Below are 24,450 nucleotides of genomic sequence, written 5' to 3' on the forward strand. Positions count from 1 at the left end.
GGTTGTCAGATTTAAGGAATTCTTTTAAAAGGAAAATAAGATAGATGCCTGTTTGCCGTAACATCTCATCTCACTTCACAAGATCTTTTATATTTATTGTTTTCCAAAACGAGGAAGATTTACAATCTGAGCTCCATTTGGCTGGCTGGCTCCAATCCGAATCCCTTTGAGGCTGGCCTTTTTTTTTTTTTATTACAGAAACACTTCCATTCTTCCCCAGTTGTCTACATGCTCCCTCATGCTATTGATTTCATCGGAAAGAAAGGTCCCTAGGGGGCTTCAAGAGAGCATGGCAAACAAATCTGAGTTAGGAAAGAACTATTATACATGCACACATACACACACACACACACACACACACGTATACATACAAACTCGGCACCCCTTCTTCAGCCCCATTCTACCCTATGTCAATGACCTTCTGAGAAAAGACAGACCCAGGTAGAGAGGTGGGCAAGGGGAGGGAAGAACTTACAGATGAAGGGCTTCACACTGCTGTGGATGTGCTTGTGTTGTTTGAGGCCAGACGACGTGGCAAACGTTTTGCCACACTCCGGGCACGCGTGGGCCCGGGCTCCGACATGCTGGGAGCGAATGTGCCTCTGAAGGTTGCTAGGGTCCGTGAAAACCTGCTAGGAAATGAGTACTGATTAATCAAGAAATTTAAGTCAAATACAGAACCAACAGGACTAGCAAAGAACACAACAGAGGGGGTTCTGGCTCACTTTGTTGGCATCTTCCCCTCCCATCAAGACCCAAAAGACAGTAGGATTTCACGAGCAGACCACCACCATCTCCCTTGGTTCTTTTAAAAGATCCTAGGGCTGACCACCAGCATCTGCTTTCCCCCAAGTCCACAGTACATGGAATGGGTATGGGGTTCCCCTTTTTTCAGTACTGCCACATGACACACGAGGGACCAAATGGCCCCAAAACCAACTAAAAGGGGGCTGTAATTACCAGCAGAGGGAAAGAGCATAAAGAAAACCTGTCTGAACCTGGTTCTCTCTATGTGACTGAATAAATCACTGAAACTCTTCCGGACTCAGATTGGTCATTTCTACAATGAAGATGAGCTAGAAAGACATTTTAAAAAATAAATTTTGACATATCACAAACTATTTGGAAAGTCTAGTGGAGCCCACAGATCTCCTTCTTAGAATTGTTTTTAAAATGGATAAAATGAAATGCAGAGGATGACAAAGGAAACCAATTCTATGAAATGCAATTATCAAGATAATTAAAAACCCCAGACCCCAGATTAAGAAATCTTAGACTAGAAGGAACTCTAGTTCCCTTCTCACTCTGTGCCAAAGACCCTTTATAACCAGCAAACTACATCCTCTCCCTGGGTACACAGGTAGGCCTTCTTCAAAATTAAAGGAGAATCTTCTCTTTCCATGTGAAGTCACAGACTTTCTCAAGACAATGCCAGAGGTAAAAATGTTCATGGACTTAGAGTGTTCTGGAGAAATGGAATACAAATATCCCCTTGTCTCCCTGAATCCCTTAAGGGTCTCATATATCTCCAGAGACACATCCTGTCAAATCTCAGTGTGTGTTTTTTTTTTTTAAATTCACGAGTACAGAAATGGAAAGATAACAATTGCTGTTATCTCTGACTTCCTCAGCCACAGATATTTCCATAAGTGCCTATGAGCCACTGGACATTTCCGTAATTCAAGGACTGTTTTGCATTTTGCTTTAGATACAATGGAGGGGATCTGATGAATTTATTTGTACAGAACCCTCCTTGCGATATGGAAGAATATTCTTTTCTTGTAGACACTTGATGTTTGAGTTAAAACTAGCCTGTTCAGAATTCCATCTGCCAGCTCTGCAGAATATCCTCCCTCCCTTCACCCCCAATTTCTGTACTAAGAATCCCCAGCCTTCTTCAAGAATCATATCAACAGGATCTTTTCCTGTTTCATTAATTAAAAGGCTTTCCTTCCCACCTCAAATTATCCTATTTATATTTATCTGTTTAGATGCTATATCCCACTCCCCACTTTCCCTCCTCCCCCAGTAAAAAGTAAGGCTTATAAGGGCACTGACACTTGTTATTTTTTTCTCTGTATCGAGAACAATGCCTTATGTTTATACATATGTAATCACCAAGTGCTTATTGGATTGGCCTCCTAGGCCAGTGGCCAAATCACATCATGCAAGAATATGGATGGAAAATGTCCTTAACAGTCACTTCCAGTATCACAAAACTTGCTAACTTCCTCACAAGTTGCTCATTATAAAATAAGAATATAATTAAAATAAATAATAATACAGCACTTTAAGATCAACAAAGTTCTTTGCACATGTTATCTCACTTGATCCTCACAACTGAGCCTGAGAGATAGGTGCGATATTACTCCCATTTATCAGATGACCAAACTGAGGCAGACAGAAGTTAAATAATTCACACAGCTAGTAGATACATGTAGCAAGATTTGCTTCCCAATTGGGAAGATGCCTTCCCAATTCCAAGTCTTATTACATTCCTAATAAGTGCATATTTTATATGACTGTAGTCTAATATATGCACATATTACATAATTGGTGTCTAATATATGCACATATATAATTGTCTGTGTGCAAATATTATTATATAATTGCCCATTTCTATATATGTGTCTATAAATATAAATATAATATAGTGTATTTATACTATACATATATCCAAAATACTATATATAATTTATAATATATAGCAATATATACCATACATATAATATACACTACTATTTTTTAGATGGGAAAACCAGACATGACAATGGATAAAGTACTAGACTTGAAGTCACAATCAATAGTCAGTTGATCCAACTGATACCACTTTAAAAAAAAAAAAAAAGTAAGATAAGGGGGAAACATGGAGATACGTGGGGTCAGTGGTTAAAAGAAGCAAGCTGGAGAAAATGCAGATAAATGCATCTTGTATGAGTAATACAGTAAAGCTGAATTCAGATTCCACTTCAGACAATTACTAGCTGGGCAAATCCCTTAATTTCTTTTTGCCTCAATTTCCTAAACTATAAAATAGAGATAATAATAGCACCTACTTCATAGGATTGTTGGGAGGATCAAATGAAATTAATATATGTTATATACTGGATTACTTGCCATCTAGGGGAGAGGGTAGGGGAAGGGAGGAAAAAAATTTGGAACACAAGATTTTGCAAAGTTGAATGTTAAAAATGTTGCATGCATATGTTTTGAAAATAAAAAGCTTTAATAAAAAAATTTTAAAGAAATAATGTATGTTAATACTTTGTAAGCCTTCGAGTGTTATATAAATGCCAGTTGTTAATGTCATTTTTTTATATTTTTATATTAAACAATATGAAGCATTTATTATATATCAGGCACATATAAATATTCATAAATCCATGTGTGTATCTGGACATGGCTGTATATACATACTTGCACGTTGACATGTAAGTGTTCTATGCATACATATATCTTAACTCTTCCTGATCCCATTTGGCATTATTTTGGCAAAGATCCTATTTGCTTCTCCAGCTTATTTTATAGATGAGGAAGCTGAGACAAGAAAGGTTAAGTGACTTGCCCAGAGCCACACAGCTAGGAAGTGTCTGAGGCCAGACTTGAATTCATGAAGATGAGTCTTTTTGACTGCAGCCTGGTATTCTGTGCATTCATTATGTAGCCTCCTGGCCGCCCCTATCAATGACTACATTTATACAACACATGCATATACAGTATACTAATTGTGCAGAACACTTGGACAAAATGCAGAACAGTTCTTGCCCTCGAGGAGCTTATATTCTCCAGAAGCAAAATAGCATAGAAATAGATGCATATATGTGTACGTGCATGAAATAGAGTCATATACAGTGGGCCAGATATTCACAGCCTCTAATTCCATAAAACAGTCTGTAGAATCCGGAATCTCCCCAGAATGTCCCGGGGTCCACCATAAACACCTCGCAAAAATAAAAGGATACCCACTAAGTGTTTTTCTTCACTATTCAAATGCCTTTTAGCATCGTACACTTTCTCCTCCTTTTCTGAGATATTTATCGCTTCTCCACTCAGGGCCTGTTTTTCTGTAGCAAGTGATGGATGGAGAAGGAGCAGGATTATAGATAGGGGCCAAATAGCCTACAAATTCACGGTACCTTGGCACAATTCTCGCATTCGTAATGTTTTCCACTATCATGTGACATCTGGTGGCGAATTAAGTTGGACTTCCAGTTAAAAGCCTTGGGACACTGATCACACTTGTATTCTCTCTCTTCCGTATGCGACAACATGTGTTTCTCCAGGCTGTGAAGACAAAAATTGATTTGAATAACAGACTGTGTTAAAAAAAAAAAAATCACACACTACAAATCAGTAGTCAGTTGATTCAACTGATCTCACTTAAAAAAATAAGATAAAGGGGAAACATGGAGACATGTGGGGTCAGTGCTCAAAAGAAGCAAGCTGGAAAAAAGGCAGAGAAATGCATCTCGTATGGCTGATACAGTAAAGCACTATCCTCTGTTCCTTCCACCATTGGGTCATCTGCCAACCTATGGGCACGGCGGACAATGAGCCCCTTGTTCTGGGTCTCCTTCCTGTGCAGGATTCTGACAGTAGCACGTGCTGCTAAGACTCACTTAATTCAACTACAAACACTCAAACAGAGGAAACTTAAGAACATGTAATGAGGCACTCGGTCATTAATGTGTGTCTGTCTTTGGGTGAAGAAAGGCCTTTTGTTTCCACCCTTATCGCCATATGGGAAACTAAGTTGGCAGCGAAAAGGCAACTTCCCAAAATGACCCTGGAAAGAAAGGAAAATATGAGCTGAGATGAATTGAGACATTAGGGAAGAGACAGAAGAAAAATGTCGGGCGGTCTTTCCATGAATGAGATCTCAGATTCCCAGCTAAGAGGACAGATGCCTGACTAGGCGCTTCTCAGAGGAGGCCCTCCCTATGTTTAACCACCAGGGACGTTTTCTTGACTCCACGTCTGACATAATTTATAGGCAGTGTGTAGTCAGTGAGAAATACAAATAAGAAGCTGCAGCCAATCATTTTCCGAGGTGAGTGGATGAACTGGCCCATATTGAAATTAAATTTCTTCTCCTGCTACAGCCACGTGAGTTCTACTCTCACTAATTAATGTTAATTTGAGGGCACTGTACAGCTACGAGATATATATATGTGTGTATATATATACATATATATATACACACATACATATATATATATTTATATATATATATAAAAACCCTATCTACCACACGCACTTTCCATTGAGGCAGAGCAAGATAAAATTAGCAAGGATATGGAAGGGAAACCATGACGCCAACCACCAAAAATTCCAATAGCCATAAGCACTGTAGTACCAACATTTGTTTTCAGTGGCTTTCATCAACAGAGATGACAGTTCTCTCTCACTATAACATCATGGATTAAACCATCATTTATTAAGTGCCTACAGAGTACTAGGGACTGTGCTAACTGAAGGAGTATAAATACAAAAATGAGAGAGTCCCTCCCTACAAGAGACTGGAGCTATATAATATGAATACATGTATTCTACTAAGATTATATAATGTATAAAATTCTGGCATTTTTTATAACTGTTTACCTGTCTTGGATTATCTATTTGTTTCTGGGGAAAAAACAATTAAAAAATTGAGGTCTACATTCTAGACTCTTAGGAAAAATCTTTTGATTTCAAGGGGATATAATGAATGGCTATTTCCTATAAAAATCTACGGATTAAAATTACTACTAAAATACTTGTTGGATCTTGAAAAAAAAATATCTAATACCACAATGGCACTAGTATTTTATGCCCTTTTTTTCCTCTTATCAAATTTCTTAGTGAAAGGGGCTAAATTTGACCTCACAGACATTAAGACTTGATGGGGTGTGATTCATGACTGAAATATCACAATGAAAGGGCATATGTACCTTATTCAAAAAGAAGAGATTAGATAAGTGGGGTGGGAGGTTGACATTATATATCAAGTAGATAAATTTCAATGCAGTAATCCGTGAACCAGAGGGGGAAAGCAGGTAGAGAACATTTGGGTGAAAAAACAATAGAGGAAGAAAGAGAAACTATTCTACAGTGGCAGCAAACTACATTCCATCCAGCAGATTATGAAAACAGACTATGAGTTTGGGAAATAGAGCACAAAACTGGCACGCAATATTTAGGAATCCTGAGAAACCTGAGTTAACCAAGAATCTACGATAGTTTACTCTCTTCTAAAATCAGAGCTTTTATGTGTGCTTTTATGATCAATTAATACTATCCACAAAAGAAAGAGTAAGCAAATAAAAGGATTGATATTTAGGAGGAACTAATTGACAGAGTAGAAATGATATGAAACTTTGGGAAAAAGTAACCACATCACCTCGGAATCCATGACAAATAAGGAAGGGAAGGAAGAACTGACAAGATCTGACCCAGACTAGAGTGAGGGAGAAAGGAAATTAGAGTTTAAAGATAAAAGAAAACTAGAATCAGAACAGTTAAGAGAAAAGTGAAAGTTGAGATAAGAAAGGAGATGGTAAGAAGGAAGCTAGGCCCTGACAATGAGTTCAATTCACCACAGATAGGCAAAGTACATTCCAAAGTACTGAAGAAATTATGGATGCAACTGTAGGTCTGCTATCAATGATCTCTGAAAAACTGGGAAGAAAAAGAACTAAAGACGGACAATTGTCCCTATTTTCGAAATCTGGAGAAAGGTGTGTTTTTCAAACTACTAACTGTTGAGCTTCACTTTAATGAGCAGGAAGAAAAAAATCCTATACATATTGTTACTGAGATGATTTAAAGGCATTTAGAAAGTGAAGTTGTGATTTTAAAAAAATGCCAGTATGGGTTCACAAAGAAAAATTTCTTATTCAAAAAGAAGAGATTTTATTTTTCACTTGTTGTTTAAGGGTTAGCAGATTAATACTGTAAACACAATATACCAGGATTTCAGCAAGGCATTTGGCAAACTGCTGCATGACAACATTGTGAACCAGATGGAGAGATGGAGGTTGAGTGATTGTACCCTTAGGTGAATTCAAGAATGGCAAAACTAATGGCTAATAGCAGAATAGAGAAAATTTCCTAATAGATTAATGTTAAAAGGTATATATTTATTCTAGATCAATCAGAAAGGGTTTATTTAGTGTTTATAATGTTCTAAGGGACTATCATAGGTACTAAGTATATAGTAATCATAATAATTATAGATATTGGGTAAATAATAATAATACAAAAAACAACTTAGCATTTATATAACACCTACTATGTGCCAGGCACTGTTAAACACTTTATATCTACCAAAGTTATCTCATTTGAACCTTAAAGCAACTTTAGGAACTATGTTCCATTATTATCTCCATTTTACAGTTGAAGAAACTGAAAGTTGAAGAAAATTATGGCAGAGAGCCATAAGTGAAATGACTTGCCCAAATAGTTTAATAAGTGACTGAATTCAAGTCTGCATTCTCTCTATTATGTTTAATGTTCTATCAAGAGCTTAGATTTGACAAATTTGAAAACATAAAGCCAAAAAGGATGGCTTACATGTTAGACAAAGAATTAGGGATAACTATATCAAGAATGCTTGCTGTCTTGCAGAGAGGGAAGGAGGAAAAAAGGGAAAAAATTTGGAGCACTAGGTTTTGGAAAGGTGAATGCTGAAAATCATTAGGATTCAATATGGCGGTTGAAAAAAATAATTCTGTAAGGAAGAAGAGAGAGAGGAAAAAGAAAGAAGAAAGAAAAGAGGAACAGAGAAGGAAAAAGAGACAGGAGGAAAGAAAAGAAAAAGAAGGTGAAAGAGAAAGGGGGAGAAAGAAAGGGGGAAAAGAGGGGAAAAAAATTGTACCCTGCTTTTCCACTTCTCACAACGTTGTCTTCAGTTGAGATTGAATTGATTCAGTACAGCAGATGCTTTATCAAAAGCAGTAAAATACTTTTCCTAGCCTCACATCCAAAAAAATATCTCCTGATCACACATAAAATATTCTACATTGTGTTTTTCAGGTAACAATACAATCCTTCAAAAATTTCCTGGCATGCCAGCCCGAAAATAGGTCATTTCCAACCTTTCCACCCAACAAACTCCTTGGCATTTATGAAATGGCATTGAATGATGGCGTTTCTGACCTTTGCAAATCTGGAAAGACTTGGTCACACTCTTTACATTCCTGGATTTCCTGCATCTCTCGGAGGTCACTCTCACTGTCCAGCTTTGGCTGAAAGTCCTCTTCCACCATGGAGAAGGCCGAGTGAGGGGTGCTGCAGGGGAACTTCTGGTGGTCCACTAGTTCGGCTTTGGACTCAAAGAGCTGGTCACAGTCCTCACAACGGTACTGTCGCTCTTCTGTAAAACCAAGGCAGATGCTAAGGCAAGAGATAAGTAGACTGGGCCCATTTCCCCAGCTCAGGGAGTACAAATGTTCAGCTATCAGCCAACAACCTCACCAAGTTATCTAAGACCTTGGAGCTCTTTGCCAGCATCTTGGCTGGCTCAGAAATGAGCTGCCCAACAACACACCTCCAGAGGTCAAGGAACTCTCCTCTCCATATCTATCCCCAGACTCTTTCCTACAATCACACTTGGGTGGTAGGGACACACACCCCAGACATTATAAGAAGGTGAGCTTCAGATGTCACCTGGTCAGATCCCTCACTCATTTCACAGGTAAGAAATCTAAGACCCAGGGAGGTTAAAGGTTAGTTACCAAGCAAGTGAGTGAGCAGAGTCCTGAGTCAGTGCTTCCATCACATTAATAGCCACTTAATTTCTATTATTACTCATATTTTCCAAGAGGACTCTCCCTCTCGGGGCCATTTGGGTTTGATTTCATTTCTGGGCCTGAGCATCTGTTTCAATGGGTATGATATATGTATGTGTGTGTGTGTGTGTGAGAGAGAGAGAGAGAGAGAGAGAGAGAGAGAGAGAGAGAGAGAGATCACCATATCTGTGTTTTTATTAGTCTAAAAAACTCCCAGGGAGCCAGATATGGCTGGACATGGGATCCTAATATTTCTGTCTTAGAATCCAGCTTTCTCTTCATGGAACCCAACTGACATAAACCCACTCCCACATGCAGAAGCTAGAATCACAAAGTGAGTCAAAAAGCAGAGCTGTCTATAACATGGCTTTTGGCCTGTTTAAAAGGGATAGGTCACCATCTCAGAACGCTAAGGCTCCTGTAAATGGAAAGTAATAAACAAAGACCAGAGACGCACTCAGACTCATGCTATCACATGGGACCAGAGTGAATAACACTGTGGTTTAATCAAGGGCATCGTGAATGCCCATAATTTATGAATAGCAGTCAAAGGCCCAAAGGGAATTCAACCATCCACTCAATCCAAGATAACCTTTTATTGTCTTTTAGACTAATAATTTGCTTTTTGAAGGGGAGGAGGGGTGGGCAGGGGAGGGAAGAACAACTGTTGGGAAAACTTTTAAAGTTAAAAATACAATTGTTTAAGGAAACATAACATCAGAGGGACGTCAGATTCTGGTTTTCATTTAGCTAAGTCTTCTCCCCTGCTGTGTGAGAGAAAGAATTTAGGAAAGCAATGAGGCTTTTCTTCATGGGGTTCATGTGTCCCAGACCAGTAGCTCTTCCTGGGGTGCACACCACTTGTTTATAGACCATATGCTGAAAAGGCCAGACAGGAACCAACAGAAAGAAGTTAACAAAAACCCACAGGTTTTAGTTGTATATATATGTGTGTGTGTGTGTATGTATATATATATACACACATACATATATATTTTTTTTCTAATGAGCAGGACTTTCTAGGAGTGGAACAGGCTTCCCTGGCAGGTGGCGAGTTCTTTCCCAGGCCAGCATTGGGCAGAAATCTATCCAAATGTAATCTACTGAATGGGAGATGGGACTAGCTATTCCTCCAAATTGTCAAATTCTATTAATCTATGGTTTGTTAACCATGTAAGAATACCCCAGAATCTAGGATATCACAGGTTATACTAATCCTCTCATGTTTACATATCATATATTCCTTACCACAAATAACCCTGGTGTGTGTGATTATCTCCAATTTGCAGATTAGGAAACTGAGTTTTAAAAAAAAGTTATACATTTTGCTCAAGGTTATAGAGACAGTAAAGGGCAGAGCCGTGACATGAATTAAGACCCCAGATGCAAAAGTCAATGATCTTTCTCTTATGCTAAACTTGCTTCTGTCCTTAAAAAGGGTTCATATTTTAGGTGATGAGAAATAAAAGAAGAAAAGGGCATGGTTAATTTACTTCCCAGGACCTTAAATCAGTACAGGCATTTTTATTTTTCTACTAACTCAACCCTCTGAACTAATGATGATTATCCTGCCTGATTCTTTGCCCTACCCCCCATATACACATACATCCTCAGTCCATGAAAGGCTAACATAAATTCCAAGACTTCAAGGAAAATAATCTCTCGGGGTCTCTCTTTCTCTGTCTCTCTGTCTCTGTCTCCGTCTGTCTTTGTGTGTGTCTGTCTCCGTCTGTCTGTCTGTCTCTCTCTCTCTCTCTCTCTCTCTCTCTCTCTCTCTCCCTGACCCTTCCTTCTTTCCTCTCCCCCTACCCCCTCATCTCTCCCCCTCTTGATGTCACTCTTTACCTTCTTTCCTCCCTCCACACCAGACTTACTTACTGCTGATGAGATTTGCATCCCAGTTTGGAACAAAGACCTCCTTAGTAGTTCTGAATTCTTCACTGCATCTCAGACAAATTTGGGGGAGCCTCTTTTAAGATCTTTCTACATGAAGTAATTACATTTAGATGCAACCTCACCTCACAAGTGTCAAGTGAGAGAGGTGTTCTTTTTCCTTCTCATAAAGTTAGTAAGATATATTGTATTAATAAAATATTTCCAGGTTTTATGACTTTCATTTAAGGCAAGCTTACAGGTATTAAATACAGTAATAAAGGGATTCTTATATTGGCAAGGGCAATGACAAAGCATTCCAACCGATGGCTTCAAATCCAACTTTTTCAGCAGTGTAGTAGACAATATGTTGGATTTAGAATCAAAAAGATCTGGATTTGAATTTTACCTCATACACTTATCAGTTCTTGGAACCTGAACAAAGCATTATCTTCTCTGTACTTGGTTTCCTCATTTATTAAATTAAGGGGTTAGACTCCAAAGACTTCTAAGATTTCTTTCAGTTCCAAGCTATGATGTGTGTGCGTGTGTGTGTGTGTGTGTGTGCACGTGTGTATCTCAAGAAAGTCTTCCTTTTCTATTTTTGGGGGAATGATCAGCTTTCCTCAGTTTCATAAAATACACTAGTCCAAGATCAAAGTAAAAAGACATATTCTTCATAATAACTGTCAAATTTGTATTAACCAATCATAGCAAACAGTCTAATTTATCAATTCTATCGGCATGAACAACAATATTCAATTGTACTTTTGTATACTCATTCTTTAAGTCAAAGTTCCTGAAATTCTGTGATTTCTGGAACCCTTTACACTCTTAAAAATTACTGAGGACCCTAACAAAGAACTTCGGGGAATTATATCTGTTGATGATTACAATATTGGAAATGAAAACATTTTAATAGAATTATGAAAACAGTTTTGACCTGTCAGCCTCCTGGAAGAGTCTTGAAGGCCCTTCAGGAGATTCTCAGATCATGCTTTGAGAACTGCCACTCTGAGAACATATCACAAGCAGAAGTTACTAACCATGAATATCGGGTGCCATTGCTTCATGGGAGTACTCTTCACTCTTCATGTACAGTAAGAGCTCTTCTCCAGGTTCAATGTCGGTAACTACTCTATAAAATATCTAAAAGGAAAGAAATAAAAAAAAGAGAAATCTTGAAATCAAACAGAGCAGTAGTAAGAAGAACTTAACATTTCTATAGCACATTAGGATTTGCAAAATATTTTTCACAAATTATCTGATTTGCTAACACAAGCACACATAGACATGCTCATACACTGCAACATCTGTCAGCATTCTCTTCTCTTAGTATACAGTCAATTAAAAGTGAATCTCTTTACTAAGAGCAATAAAAAGAGCTAAAAGAGACAATGAAATCCAGCTCTCTAATTTTACAGATAAGACACCTGTGGGTTTAAATAATGGCATTACTTCTAACACCGTCTCTTGAAATAGCACTTCCAAACAAGTCTACTGAGAAACAAGGAAGGTGGAGGACAGAAAGTTAAATGGCAAGTGCTGATTCCCAAATTCTTCAATGCCTGGTATAGAGTAAGTGTTTAATGGATATATGTTGATTCCTTGATTCCATGCCATAAACTAAATTCTCTATTGATGTCTTGAGGTGTTTATTCCCTAAAGCAAAGGTTTCAAATAGGCAACTCAAAAAGTAGGCTTTATGTATACTCTTCAAGCCCATGATGATCTCTTTCCTTCTCTACATCCAAAGCCACATCCCTTACTCTATCTTATACAACATGAACTGGCTATGTATTGCCTGGTATTGCTGTGACTTTGTTTTAGTTTTAGCTATCCCTGGTTAAACTCTGCCTTCTACTTTCCCCCTTTTTCCTTGATATACCTAATACGCAAGCAAGCAATACTTGATAAATGGGGGCTGTGCAAACTGGCAAAAGGCAGTGAGATGAAAGGGCAAGAACAATGGGATAGAAGCCAGTAGATTCTAGTCTTGGGTCTAGTGGCAGCTAGCTAACAGTGGGACCTGACCTCAATATCACAATACATAAATTCATGGGGTTGGACCAATGGAACATTCTTTCCAATTACTACAAAGTAGGTCATGGATTGCACAGTGTTTACCTGACTCTAAAATCTATGCCTCATGGTAGTTACTGGAAGAAAGAACAGAACTAAATGTCTAACTTACTGATGCAAATAGGACCACCTACCTGAGGCTGCCCTACCTTGAAGAATTTCAGGGATCTTTGGGAAAAGCAATACTGGCATTTGTTTTTTAAACCATCTAAGGATGGCTTTGAGAAGAAATACTGTCTTTATTAATTTTATTCCCAGCACAGAGCCTGGTAAATAATAAGCTTTTAATAAATATTTAATGACTTATTGATGTAACCTAAGGACTTAGCTTGAAGAGATAAAATCATTGGGATGCACATTTGTCTCTTCAAAAAAGGGGAAAATATGAAAGACTATATAACTTTATATTTCTAAAATGATATTGCAGAAATACTTGCATAAACCAGGTTAGCCAAAATCAGTGAGCTGAGTAAGGAGTAAAGAAGACCCATGTTCAAATCCAGCCTCAGACACTTAATAAAGTCACTTAGTCCCTGTTTGTCTCAGTTTCCTCTTCTGTAAAATGGGGATAATAACAGCATCTATCACACAGAGTTGTAACGAAGATCACATGAGATAAAAATTGTAAAGTTTTTAGCACACTGCCTGGCACATAGTAAGAGCTACATAAATGTTAACTATTATTATTATTAATAATAAATCAGAAGATGTGGCTTTGAGGACCAGCTTTTCATTATGAAACACTGGTCAAGATACCTCTCTGAGTCTCAGATGCCTTTTCTGTGAAACTGAAATAATGTGCTAGCTCCCCATCAGGCTACAAATAATCTTATGGTACAAAGTAATGTTCTAAACAATAAGCATTGAACAAATTCATAGTGTTCACTCTATAGACAAAAGTTTAGTTGAGATAGAAAGTTTGAAAGGGGTTCTCCAAACTTTTTACTGGCTAACCAAACTTATCAGTTTAAATAGATAAACAAATGAATTTGAGCACTTCCAAAAGAATCATATTTTACTTATTTATAAATTATATACATTTATTACTATGCTAAAGATTTTGTACATTATAAAGCACAGAGACATTAAGAATGATGAATTAAAGATGAAACAATACTTTGGATACAATATTTCAATAACAGAATGAAAATCGTTGCTCTCAAAAAATATTACCATTGATGGTGATATATTTAGTAAGAGCAATATAAATAAGATTTGTGATATTTCTAATATCTTGGTTCAGCCCTTAGCAAGGTTACAATTTGAAGATAATCATTCTAAAATACTTAGTTTTAACAGTTGTCATAAATGGAAAAGAATATCTCACAAACACAGAGTTATAAATAAAAGCAAGGTTATCACTGGTGACTCTAATTTTCAGTACCAGTCACCAGTCATCCTAATCTACATCTGGTCACTGGACCCAGATGGTTCTGGAGGGGAGAGTGAGGCAGGTACCTTGCACAGCCAGCCCTCACTTAATTCAAATCCCTTGCATCACCTCCTTGATATCATGGTCCTTTTCAAGAACAAAGAACAACCAATCTTGCAAAAGTTTTTTGTTGAAATCCAGCTACTAAATTTCAAATAGCCTGATGTCAATCACCTATTCTTACAAACTCACTGAATGGTTTTACATTTCATTTTTTGCAACAAATGAATTCAAACCCAATGAAACACTCTGGAAAATTTTAACACAGACTAGAAAATTCTACTTCTAAATTAATTGTACAGCTGTAAAGGGGAGAGAGAAGGGAGGGATGTTTGTTTTTTTTATAGACGATCCATTTCAGCAACTGAGTGAGAAAAAATGGGTGTCCAAGAGTAGAGAGTGGCCAATAAGACCCAACATCATAAAGAGATCAAGAAAGAAGAGGAGCGAGAGAAGGCCATCAGATCGAGCAATTAAGAAATTGCTGGTGATTGTCTGAAGACAGCAGCTGAGTGAAGAGTCAAAGATATAAAGAAGACTGAGATGTGGAAATTGGAAGGATAGAAACAGAAAATATAAAGCAATGGTTCCAACCCATGAATGCCTCCTCATCCTCTGTATCCCACCTAAGGAGGGTTTATTCTTAAAAGCCACTGCCTCTGAAAGCAGATCCTTCCTTCCTTTATGGGGTCCCTAGAGCAGCCTTGAATTGATCTGGTGGGAAGCATGGGGGGCACCAGGTGAAGGTAGGGTATCTGTCTGCATAGCTGCTTCAGGTGCATGGTTAGAGGCTGGGTTGTAGTGGGAGGAGGAGGGCAGTAATGGTGAACTAGAATGGGTGCAGCTGGGTCCAAGACAGATTCACAGTTTTTTTTTTAAATAAGGAGGGCGGGGTGCAACCCATTTCCCAAACTTCTGACCATACAATCCTTGGGGTTATGCTACTTGACTGTAGCCTCCTACCTTACTAACCATTGTCATAGAGGACAGAGAGAGATTGAGACAGAGACAGAGAGTTAGAGACAAAGAGGCAGAAAAACAGAGACAGGGAGTTGGAGACAGACCAAAAAAAAAAAAAAATGGATGGAGAGACAGAGACAGACAGAAAGACAGAGAGACAAAAAACCAGAGACATAGAGACAAAAGACAGAAACAGTCAGATATAAAAAGAGAGAGCCAAAGACAGAGACAGAGATAGAAAGACAGATAGAAAAAGACAAAACAGAAAATTCACAAAAGGACCTACTTAAATCTATAAGTGATTTCAAGGCCATTTACTATTGCTGCCCTCCCACAAAATTTTAGGAGCCAATCACAACAGTATAGACTTCAAAATGAGTGTTCATTAAGTGTCTATTATGTGCCAGGCCCTATGTTAAGTTGCAAAGCTACAAGGCCAAATTCAAAAACTTCAAGACTTGCCTGGAAGGAGCTGACATTGCACTAAGGGAATACAATGTTATCCCAGAGAGGTAAATACAAGATAATGTGAGGAGTAAGAGGAGCAGTTACAGCCAAAAGAGTGTAAAATTGAAATGGAAATTAATTGAAAAACATAAATAGTACCCTGAAGCATAAAGAACATGCCACTTTTTTCCAGTAGGTGGCCCTAAAACCCAATTGTTTATTTTCTACAAGGCTGAGTCAGTCTCTGTCTTTCTGTGTGTCTCTCTATCTGCCCCTCTCCCTTCCCTTTTCTCTCTCCCCCTTTCTTCCTCTCCTCTCTCTCTCTCTCTCTCTTCTGTGTGTGTGTGTGTGTGTGTGTGTGTGTGTGTGTGTGTGTGTGTCTCTTTTTGTCTCTCTCTCTCGTTTTTTTCCTGTCTTCATACAATCTAAAAATAATGTAAAGAACATTTCCTGTGATTAGTTTCTCACCTCCCCATCCTCAAATAATCTATGAATCATTCCCTGAACACCAGATTAATTCCTACAAGCCAGAAACAAACAAACAAACAAAAAGCTCAAGTGTTGCTGCCTCACCAAGCTCAGTGTTGGTGAGACAGGGGTTCAGGAGAATCTCTTGTTTTGAGGTTCTGTGCTGTCCCTATAAAAATGGGGAGGGGGAACTGTGATGTTGACAGAAAAATAGGATAAACACTCTTCAATCCCTTTTTCCTTGTCTGGTCTGTCCTTGGAGAAGACTAGTCATAGAAGGGAAGGGAGCCTGCTCAAAGAAAGGAGAGTTGATGTTGATGTTGGAGTGTGTGTGTGTGTGTGTGTGTGTGTGTGTGTGTATCTGTGTGTCTGCATCTTCGTGTGTGTATGTGTTATCAAATGTGTGTTTACTTTTTTGTTGTGTTCTTTATCTTTCAGTTAAAGGCTTCTAAGGACCACGTTTCATTCTGGAATCCTATTTCCCCTTAGAAAACAATGGACTTCTCTCAACAATTTGAATCACCTCGACTTTTTTGGCATCTCTCAAAGGTTTAACTTATTAGCTTCCTTTCCAACAACATGTTGACATTTGAATTGTGACATATTAGAACTCTGCAGTGGCTTCTCGGAAACATCGAGGTTAAAGAGACAATACCGTCCAAGACAGTCAAATCTCCCCATCATCCTTGCCGGGGAACGCTGCCTTGACACGCATGCCAGAAAGTCTTAAAGGGGGATTATGATATCATGACTTCTCTCCGCCATATGAATAAGTGGCTCCTTCCATCCCCTTTTGGTTTTCTCCAATCCGGGGTTGGGGGGGAGGAAGAATTGGACAGGATACAGTCTAACTCGGGGAGATAAAGATGAGTCTCCTTATTGAAACACAGATAAATCTCCAAAGGAAGGAATCCAAGATCCTAAAAGTATAACAAGGAGTGTGTGTGTGTTTATGTGAGTGTGTGAGTGTGTGTGTGTGTGTGTGTGTGTATGAAACACATACACATATACATGAATACATATACACACAAAAACACAGAAGAGAGGAGAGAAGGAGGGAAGAGAGAAGAGAGGGCTAGAGAGAGAAGCAGAAGGAGGAGGCGAAAGGAGAGGAAAAGGAAAAAAAAGGTGAAATGGTAGAAACACCATAATAGAACAGACAGAAAGGAGAGAAGAGGAAAGAAGAAGAAGGGGAGAGGGAGGGAGGGAAGTTGAGAAAGAGAGGGAGACAGAGGAGAGCGACAGATAAATAGAGACAGAGACAGACTGGAGAGATTGCAGGTATGGAATGACGATGGCCTTATTTACTGGAGGTAAAAGGTGGCATTCCAGGACCAAACTAGCAAATCAAAGTGAAACAGGTTTCACTTTGGGGTGGGGTTTTTTTTTTCTTCAATTTTAAGTGAACTTTTATGGCACTTCTGAAAGAGAGTCTTGAAATGAACTGGCAAGAACCAGCCATGGTGAGGGCAAGTTCCCAGTGATCTCCCCCACCCAGCTGGATGAAAGCACCTCTACGGCCTCTCCAGCGCACCCCTGGGTGAGAGCTTTTGGGGGGAGCCTCTGTCATCTGTGACCTCCGTGGGAACCACTTAAAGCTAATGGAACAAAAGAATTTAGTTGGTTCTTCCCCAAATGAAGTCCCCAAGGCATGCTTTAAACATACAAATTTGAAAAGGGATTCACATAAATCTCATTTGCTTTCTAGAAGGAAGAATGGCCAAGAACTGGGGGAAGTGGTGGTCTGCATCAGGCCAAGATTATAATCTGTTGCCTCAAAACAACCTCACAGGATATTGCAAATATGGGATTTGTAGAAATCAAGTCTTCTACAAAACATACAATTGTTCTTTCTGAGTTCAGATCATAAACCTTCTTTCATTTTTCTTTCAGCAAGGAATAGAACATGATAAAGTCTTTTAGCTTAAAGTCAATCCCTTGTTAGATTTGTTTATATAATATGTATTTGTGAGCCTATAGACCATTTATGAAAATTGGCACTTGTATCTTTAAAATGGAATGCAAAGAGAAAAAAAAACACCTCAAAACACAAATTTCCCCTTGTCACAAAGTTCTTTCCGGCTGTATATCAGGCAGGCGAGCAACAATGTGATCCAGGCCACAATACCAGAGCAGAAATGTTACCTATGTCATTTGTCTAGTCTTTGTTTTTACAGGGGAAAAAAGAAAACTGGTGTCAGAGGCAGTCTTAAAGACAGATAAAAGAGTTAAGAACTCTTTCTTATCCATGCTTTTAATGAGAAAAGATAACAGAAATCCCTCCTTTTCCCCCACAAAAAAAGGGATCCAATATCCTAAAGAAAACATAATCCTTACTTTATAAATTGATGAACACTAGAAAAAAGCTACTGTGGAATCTCTTTCTTCTGAAGATTTATTTTAAAAAGAAGATCTGTTTTATGTTGACATAGCATTTCACAGTTTCTAAATTATTTGTCTCATTTGCTCTTGACAAAGAGTGAAATCTGTGATACAGATGCCATTCATTCCTATTTTGCAGATGGTAAAACTGAGACTCAGAGAAGTGACTTGAATTGCACCAGGATTACATATATGGGCAAAACCCATCTGTCTAGATCAATGGAGGAAAACCTCTCTACTTAAAGAAAAATTGTCCCTGTATCCTCATCCTTCCAAAGGATGATGCCATGAGCCTAGGGAGATTAACTTAGCCTATTTCTCCCACAGGAAAAGAGAGAAAAGACCACCTCATGTTGTATAGAGAGACCCTTAGTGAACAAAGCCTTTTTAGAAGTCCTTGAGACTCTCCCAATAGAAACTGGTGATTTCTATGAGGTTTTCTGTCCTATCAGATAACTTCCAAATCCCCAAAGGTGAAATGGTAGGAACACCATAATACTTTGTACAGATCTCTGAGCACTCAGTACTTTTAGAAGCTCAAAGTATCTCTCCCACTCCACCCTCATTTCATTCTTTCATTTAAGAAAATGTCCATTGGTAAGAATTTGGGCCTGAATAAATTAATCTTTCTCTCCCTCTCTCTCTCTCCCTCTCTCTCTCCCCGTCTTTCCCACTTCCCTCCCCTCCCCTCCCTGTGTGTATGTCTCTCTCTGTCCCTTCTTTTCTCCCCCCATCCCTCCCCCTCCTCCCTCCCCACCTCCACCTCCACCTCCACCTCCACCTCCACCTCCACCTCCACCTCCACCTCCACCTCCACCTCCTCTCTCTCTCTCTCTCTCTCTCTCTCACACACACACACACACACACACACACACAGACACACCACATACTAATGGGGACGTGAATTACTTATTTCTATAATAACAAGAAATACATTTAAACTTAATAAGAACTCAACTTTCTCAATCAACATTTCTGTAACTCCCAGGGAGAGATATGAAAAGAAAACAAAACAACGATTGATTCTAAAGAAAATCAATGTTCATCTTTCTGGGAATGCCCCACCTTTACTATCTTTACTTCCTTATTGAAACACTATGGATGTGGACACAATTTCAGCACTGCTGCCTAGTTCTGAGATCAATCTTACAATGAAGGAAGGAAGGAAGGAAGGAAGGAAGGAAGGAAGGAAGGAAGGAAGGAAGGAAGGAAGGAAGGAAGGAAGGAAGGAAGGAAGGAGAGGGAGGAGATAAGATGACAAGAGGAAGAAATTGTTGAAACTGAGTTTGAGCTAACACACAATCTTTTTATACCATGTAATGCAGATATATTTATCTGTTTTTTTTCTTATTCATCTTCCCTATTAACCAAAAAATATTTTTACTTACTTACAAAAAATATCATTACTTACAACCATAAATTATGTAATATACACACATGTACATGCCTACACATATTAAGTAATTAAACATGTCAGGACTTTTTGTTTGTTTGGGTTTTTTTTTTCTTTGGGGGCGGGGACAGACACATTAAATCAAAAATTACAAACTCCTAAAGGTCAGAACCGGAACATCTGCCAGGAAAGCTCATCAGGCCTAGATTTTACTTTCAGCCAAATTCTGCTTCCGACTGTCAGCGTCTGTGATTTCACCAAATACTCAGTCCCAGTCACCATGTTACTACCTGCTCTGTAAAGGAAAATAAAAAAGGAGGTGGGGTATTACACCACCATTTTTTACTTGAACTCCAGGGTCCATCTGGCCTGTCCCATCAATCTACAGGATAAACATATTGAACCAGAAAAGGGAGAAGAATTTAAAAAAATAAAAAAAAGAAAGAAAGAAAAGAAAAGAAAGAAAGAAATGTCAGCAGAGCAAAGGGAGGGAAAAAAAAAAAAAGAAAAAGAAAAGCTCGCTGACTTTTAAACAGATGAACAAGGGCTCATTGTTTGGAATCCCAGTTTACTTTTCCTGGTAAGGCCCTGGAAGTTTTATTTATGCTTAATAGACTGCATTTGGCATGTCTAAAGATGACAGAAGCGTGAATTATGAATGACCTTCAACCTATTCAGGAAGTTGTAATAATTGAAATAATAGCGAAATGCGCTCCCTGTGCAATCTGCATTGGGAGACAAGCCGGGGCTCTGGCTGCCGGGGGGTCACTCCGGAGCGCCCCACACTCTGTCCCTTCCAGGAAAGTCCCCGACGTCTAGGCCCGAGGGTTCCATTTGCCAAACGTCCTTCCACTGACCGCTCGAAGGCCCGGCGCCGGGCGCCAAGAATGATGCCATCGGGGACGAAAACGCCACGCTCGGGACCTCCGGTCTCGTCCACGGCGGCTCGGGACCGAGCGTACACAGCTGGAGGCGGCCTGGCCCGGGAGGTGCAGCTGGATCTCGGGATAGCATTAGCATCCGCGCGCGAGCCGCAGCTTTAGGAAGCCGCGGCCGGGCTGGGGCGAGGGGGCCCTCGGGTAGGGACCAATGGGGAAGGAGCTGCTTCTATCTGCTGAACATCCTCATTTCCTCCTGCTTTCTTATGCTTTGTTGCTAGGGGATGATTCCGTGGGAATGAGAGGGATGTGTTTGAAAATGAAAGGGACGTAAAAAGAAAAGATTTAGAAAAAAAAATCCCATTTTTCAAAAGCCAAATCCGAGAATCCAATGGCGCCACCTGAGGACAAGATTCTGAAGTCGTCGGAGAGCAGGGATTCAGACCATCGGGGAACAAATAAAATTTAAAAATTGTCGTCCCTTTAAAGGACTCGGAGAGGGGACAGGAGGTCAATTTCCATTGCAAATGCTCACTAGTTCTATATACCAAGCAGGTCTCCCTCTCTGAACATCACTTTGCTCACCTGATGATATCCAAGGCTATTAAGATGAAGTAATATATGTCCAAATTTTGCAAATCTTAAAATGTATATATTACTGTCAGTATCATCTTTTGCAACACTTTCAGATTCACTCGCCTTTATCCTAAGACTCAGGGAGGGGAGAGGAATTCAAATCCTACCTCCCTAGTTATATATACAAGCAAGTTTCCCTTTCTGAACATCAGTTTGTTCACCTATAAAATGGGGATGATGATATATTATTTCATCTTAATAATAACCTTGGACACGTCAAAATTTTGCAAATCTTAAAATGCTATCTTGCTGTCATAGCATCTTTTACAACAATTTAAGATTCACTCACCTTTATCCTAAAGCCTCAGGGAAGGGAGAAGAATTCAAATCCTACCTCACTAGTTATATATACAAGCAAATTTCCCTTTCTGAATATTAGTTTGTTCATCTATAAAATGGAGATGATGTTAACCAAGGTTATTATTCAGATGCAATAATATAAGTCAAAGTGTTGCAAATCTTAAAATGCTATATTAATATCATAGTATCTTTCATAACAATTTAAGATTCACTAACCTTTGTTAGTGGTTGGGAGGCACAAATTTGTTTCATTTTTTTAATAGATGAAGGAACTCTCAGAGATTTTACCAGAGTTTCATAGCTGGTAAGTATCAGCATCTAGGTTTCCCCACTCAGAGACAAGTGTTAATTCCACATCAACAGGCTAAATGTGGGAAAATAATCTAATGTCGGCATACACTGACATGCTGCATTAATCACATCTCAAAATACAACGTGGAACCACAGATACTCTCAAATCCTGTTTATATTCACTTGGATCTTACACACACAAATGTGCCCATCCTGGGGCCCTGAAAACATTCCAGTTGCCTATTACCCCCTAAGCCTTTTATTTTTGCACCAAGAATCTAAAACCACTTTCCAGACTATTCTTTTTTCTACTTGGAGTGTTTGACCAGCTCCATTCTTTGATGCCATCCCTGCTGACCCGGATGAGGAGGCAGAAGGATATATCTATGAATTGTCATGAAGTGATTTGAAAAAGACCCTGACTTAAAATGTAGCCTGTGTCATTTGGACTTTGAAGCTTGGAATTTTCTGGGACAACTAGGTAGCGCAATGCAGAAGGCTAAGGACTCAGAGTCAGGAAAACCTGAGTTCAAATCCCACCTCAGATACTTGTTAGCTCTGTGACCCTGGATATGTCACAATCTTTGCCAGACTCAGTTCCTAAATTGTAAATTCCTGTCTTCTTCAATTGTAAAATGGGGATAATAACAGCACCTACCTCTCAGGATTGTTGAAAGGATTGAATGAGATGATACACATACAACAGACATAAACATACATATACACACAAACATACACACACACATATATATATTGAGAGAATTGAATGAGATTAGAGAGAGAGAAAGGATTGAATGAGATTACACACACACACACACACACACACACACATATATATATATATATATATAGAGAGAGAGAGAGAGAGAGAGAGAGGATTGAATGAGATTATACATATATACACATATATATTTATATATACAATACTTAAAGCTAGCCATTAGTACTATAATTATTGCAAACCTTGACGTATTACATAAATACTAGCTATAATTATTAAATATTTTGGAAGCATATTTGTATCCCATATGTCAGAAATGAATGAAAATTGGTCAAGATGAGGGGCTCTTACCCTGAAACCCATGAATGGATTTCAGGGGTTCTAAGACTCTGAATGGGAAAATAAATTATATCTTGATTTCCACTAACTTCTACTTAAAATGCGGTATTTCCTTCAATTATTTGAAAACTTTTTTCTAAAAAAGGTTCACAGGCTTTAGTTGACTGCTAAGCGGGAAGGTGGGAGTAGATATCCAGGACATACAAAAACTTCAGACTCTTTGCCTTAGACTTTCCTGACATGGGTGATGAGCAGAATATTCTTGTGTAGAAAGTCTCTAGAATATAATCTTCTAGAAGGCAGGAGCTGGTTAGTTTTTGTCTCTGTATTCCAACCCCTCTTTCACATTCCAAGCTTTGCACAGAGAGAGTGCTTTAGGATTAATTGCTGAATGTTATCTAGCCCAAACCTTCTCATTTTAGAAATCAGGAAACTAAAATGATTTGCCCTGCGCTGCACAGATAATCAATCTCAGAGCCAGGATTTCTAACTCCAGTTCCACACTCTTCTCATTATACCGGGCCAAAGTTGTCACTTCCTTAAAATATATCCTGATAACTCCTCACTGGCCTCTATAGGACAACCCGTATCAGCTAACAATGGAAGGCCAGTCGAATGGACTGGATCCTGCTGGCTTTTGCAGCAGGAGGAACACAGCTCAAATCTCACCTCTAGCTTGTGCAATCTTGGGCGAATAATAATCTCTCAGCCTCTGCCTCTTCATCTGTAAAATGGGGATAATCATAGCTATGGAACTTCCCTCACCAGCTATTGTACTTCCTTCAAGACACTATAATTAGTCTGCTTTACTGTGAAAGGCAAGACAGTAGAATGGACAGAGGGACAACCCAGAGTCACAGTCACTTAATTCCTCGGAGTCCTGGGCATCTCTGAGTGACTGAGAAAAAGCCCATTTTCATGGGCAGCAAGAGTTTTTCCACTGGGAAATCACAGGTCTGATTTTTAGAAAGAAAGACCATATAATCTGGTTGGATCGGAAACAGGACCATGGAGACTAGGGTGCTGCTTCCAACACATTCTTGTCTGTATGTTCCTGAGAAAATCACCAAACTGAGGCTCTTGAGTCAATGAATAAATGCTGTTCAACTATTGCAGAAGGAGCTTTCTCGCCTGGAAGGTGAGATCCTGAAGGATCCAAAGACCCAAATTATGACAACAATAATCATTAGGTTATTTGAAATCAAACAAGGTAAAAGCTGTTCTCTATAATATGTTATTTCAGCAATAAAGAGCAGGACTTTCACCTCTTTTACAAAAGAGGAGCCCTTCCCTTCAAACATTCTGGGCTGGGTCCCTATGGGAAGATGGCAGCCTTGACTGTGTAGGACCTGTCCCTCTTAGACAGCCAGTATTCCTGAGGTGGGCCGGCGAGCACTTCATTTTGGCCAATGGTTTGTGGCCACTGTTTCTATATTAAGAACAGGCCACTTCTCCAGAGAAAGACATCTTCAAGTGAGGAT

The 24,450-nt window shown here is 39.0% G+C and overlaps 1 protein-coding gene across 7 annotated transcripts in view; it reads right to left on the bottom strand.

The window, feature by feature from the left end:
- Positions 1–24,450, bottom strand: part of MECOM (MDS1 and EVI1 complex locus) — a 668,000-nt gene that overhangs the window by 40,764 nt on the left and 602,786 nt on the right. For 5 of the 7 annotated variants that reach the window (XM_031957626.1, XM_012546601.3, XM_031957630.1 and 2 more), the window contains 4 exons: positions 11,687–11,789; positions 8,137–8,353; positions 4,137–4,284; positions 476–632 (listed from right to left, as the gene is read on the bottom strand). In XM_031957626.1, coding sequence (XP_031813486.1) covers positions 476–632; positions 4,137–4,284; positions 8,137–8,353; positions 11,687–11,789 — 625 coding nt within the window. The remainder of the gene's footprint in view (positions 1–475; positions 633–4,136; positions 4,285–8,136; positions 8,354–11,686; positions 11,790–24,450) is intronic. The other 2 variants (XM_012546602.3, XM_023500819.2) reach the window with 1 other exon arrangement.

Source organism: Sarcophilus harrisii, chromosome 3, assembly GCF_902635505.1.
Source record: "Sarcophilus harrisii chromosome 3, mSarHar1.11, whole genome shotgun sequence".
NCBI lineage: Eukaryota > Metazoa > Chordata > Mammalia > Dasyuromorphia > Dasyuridae > Sarcophilus > Sarcophilus harrisii.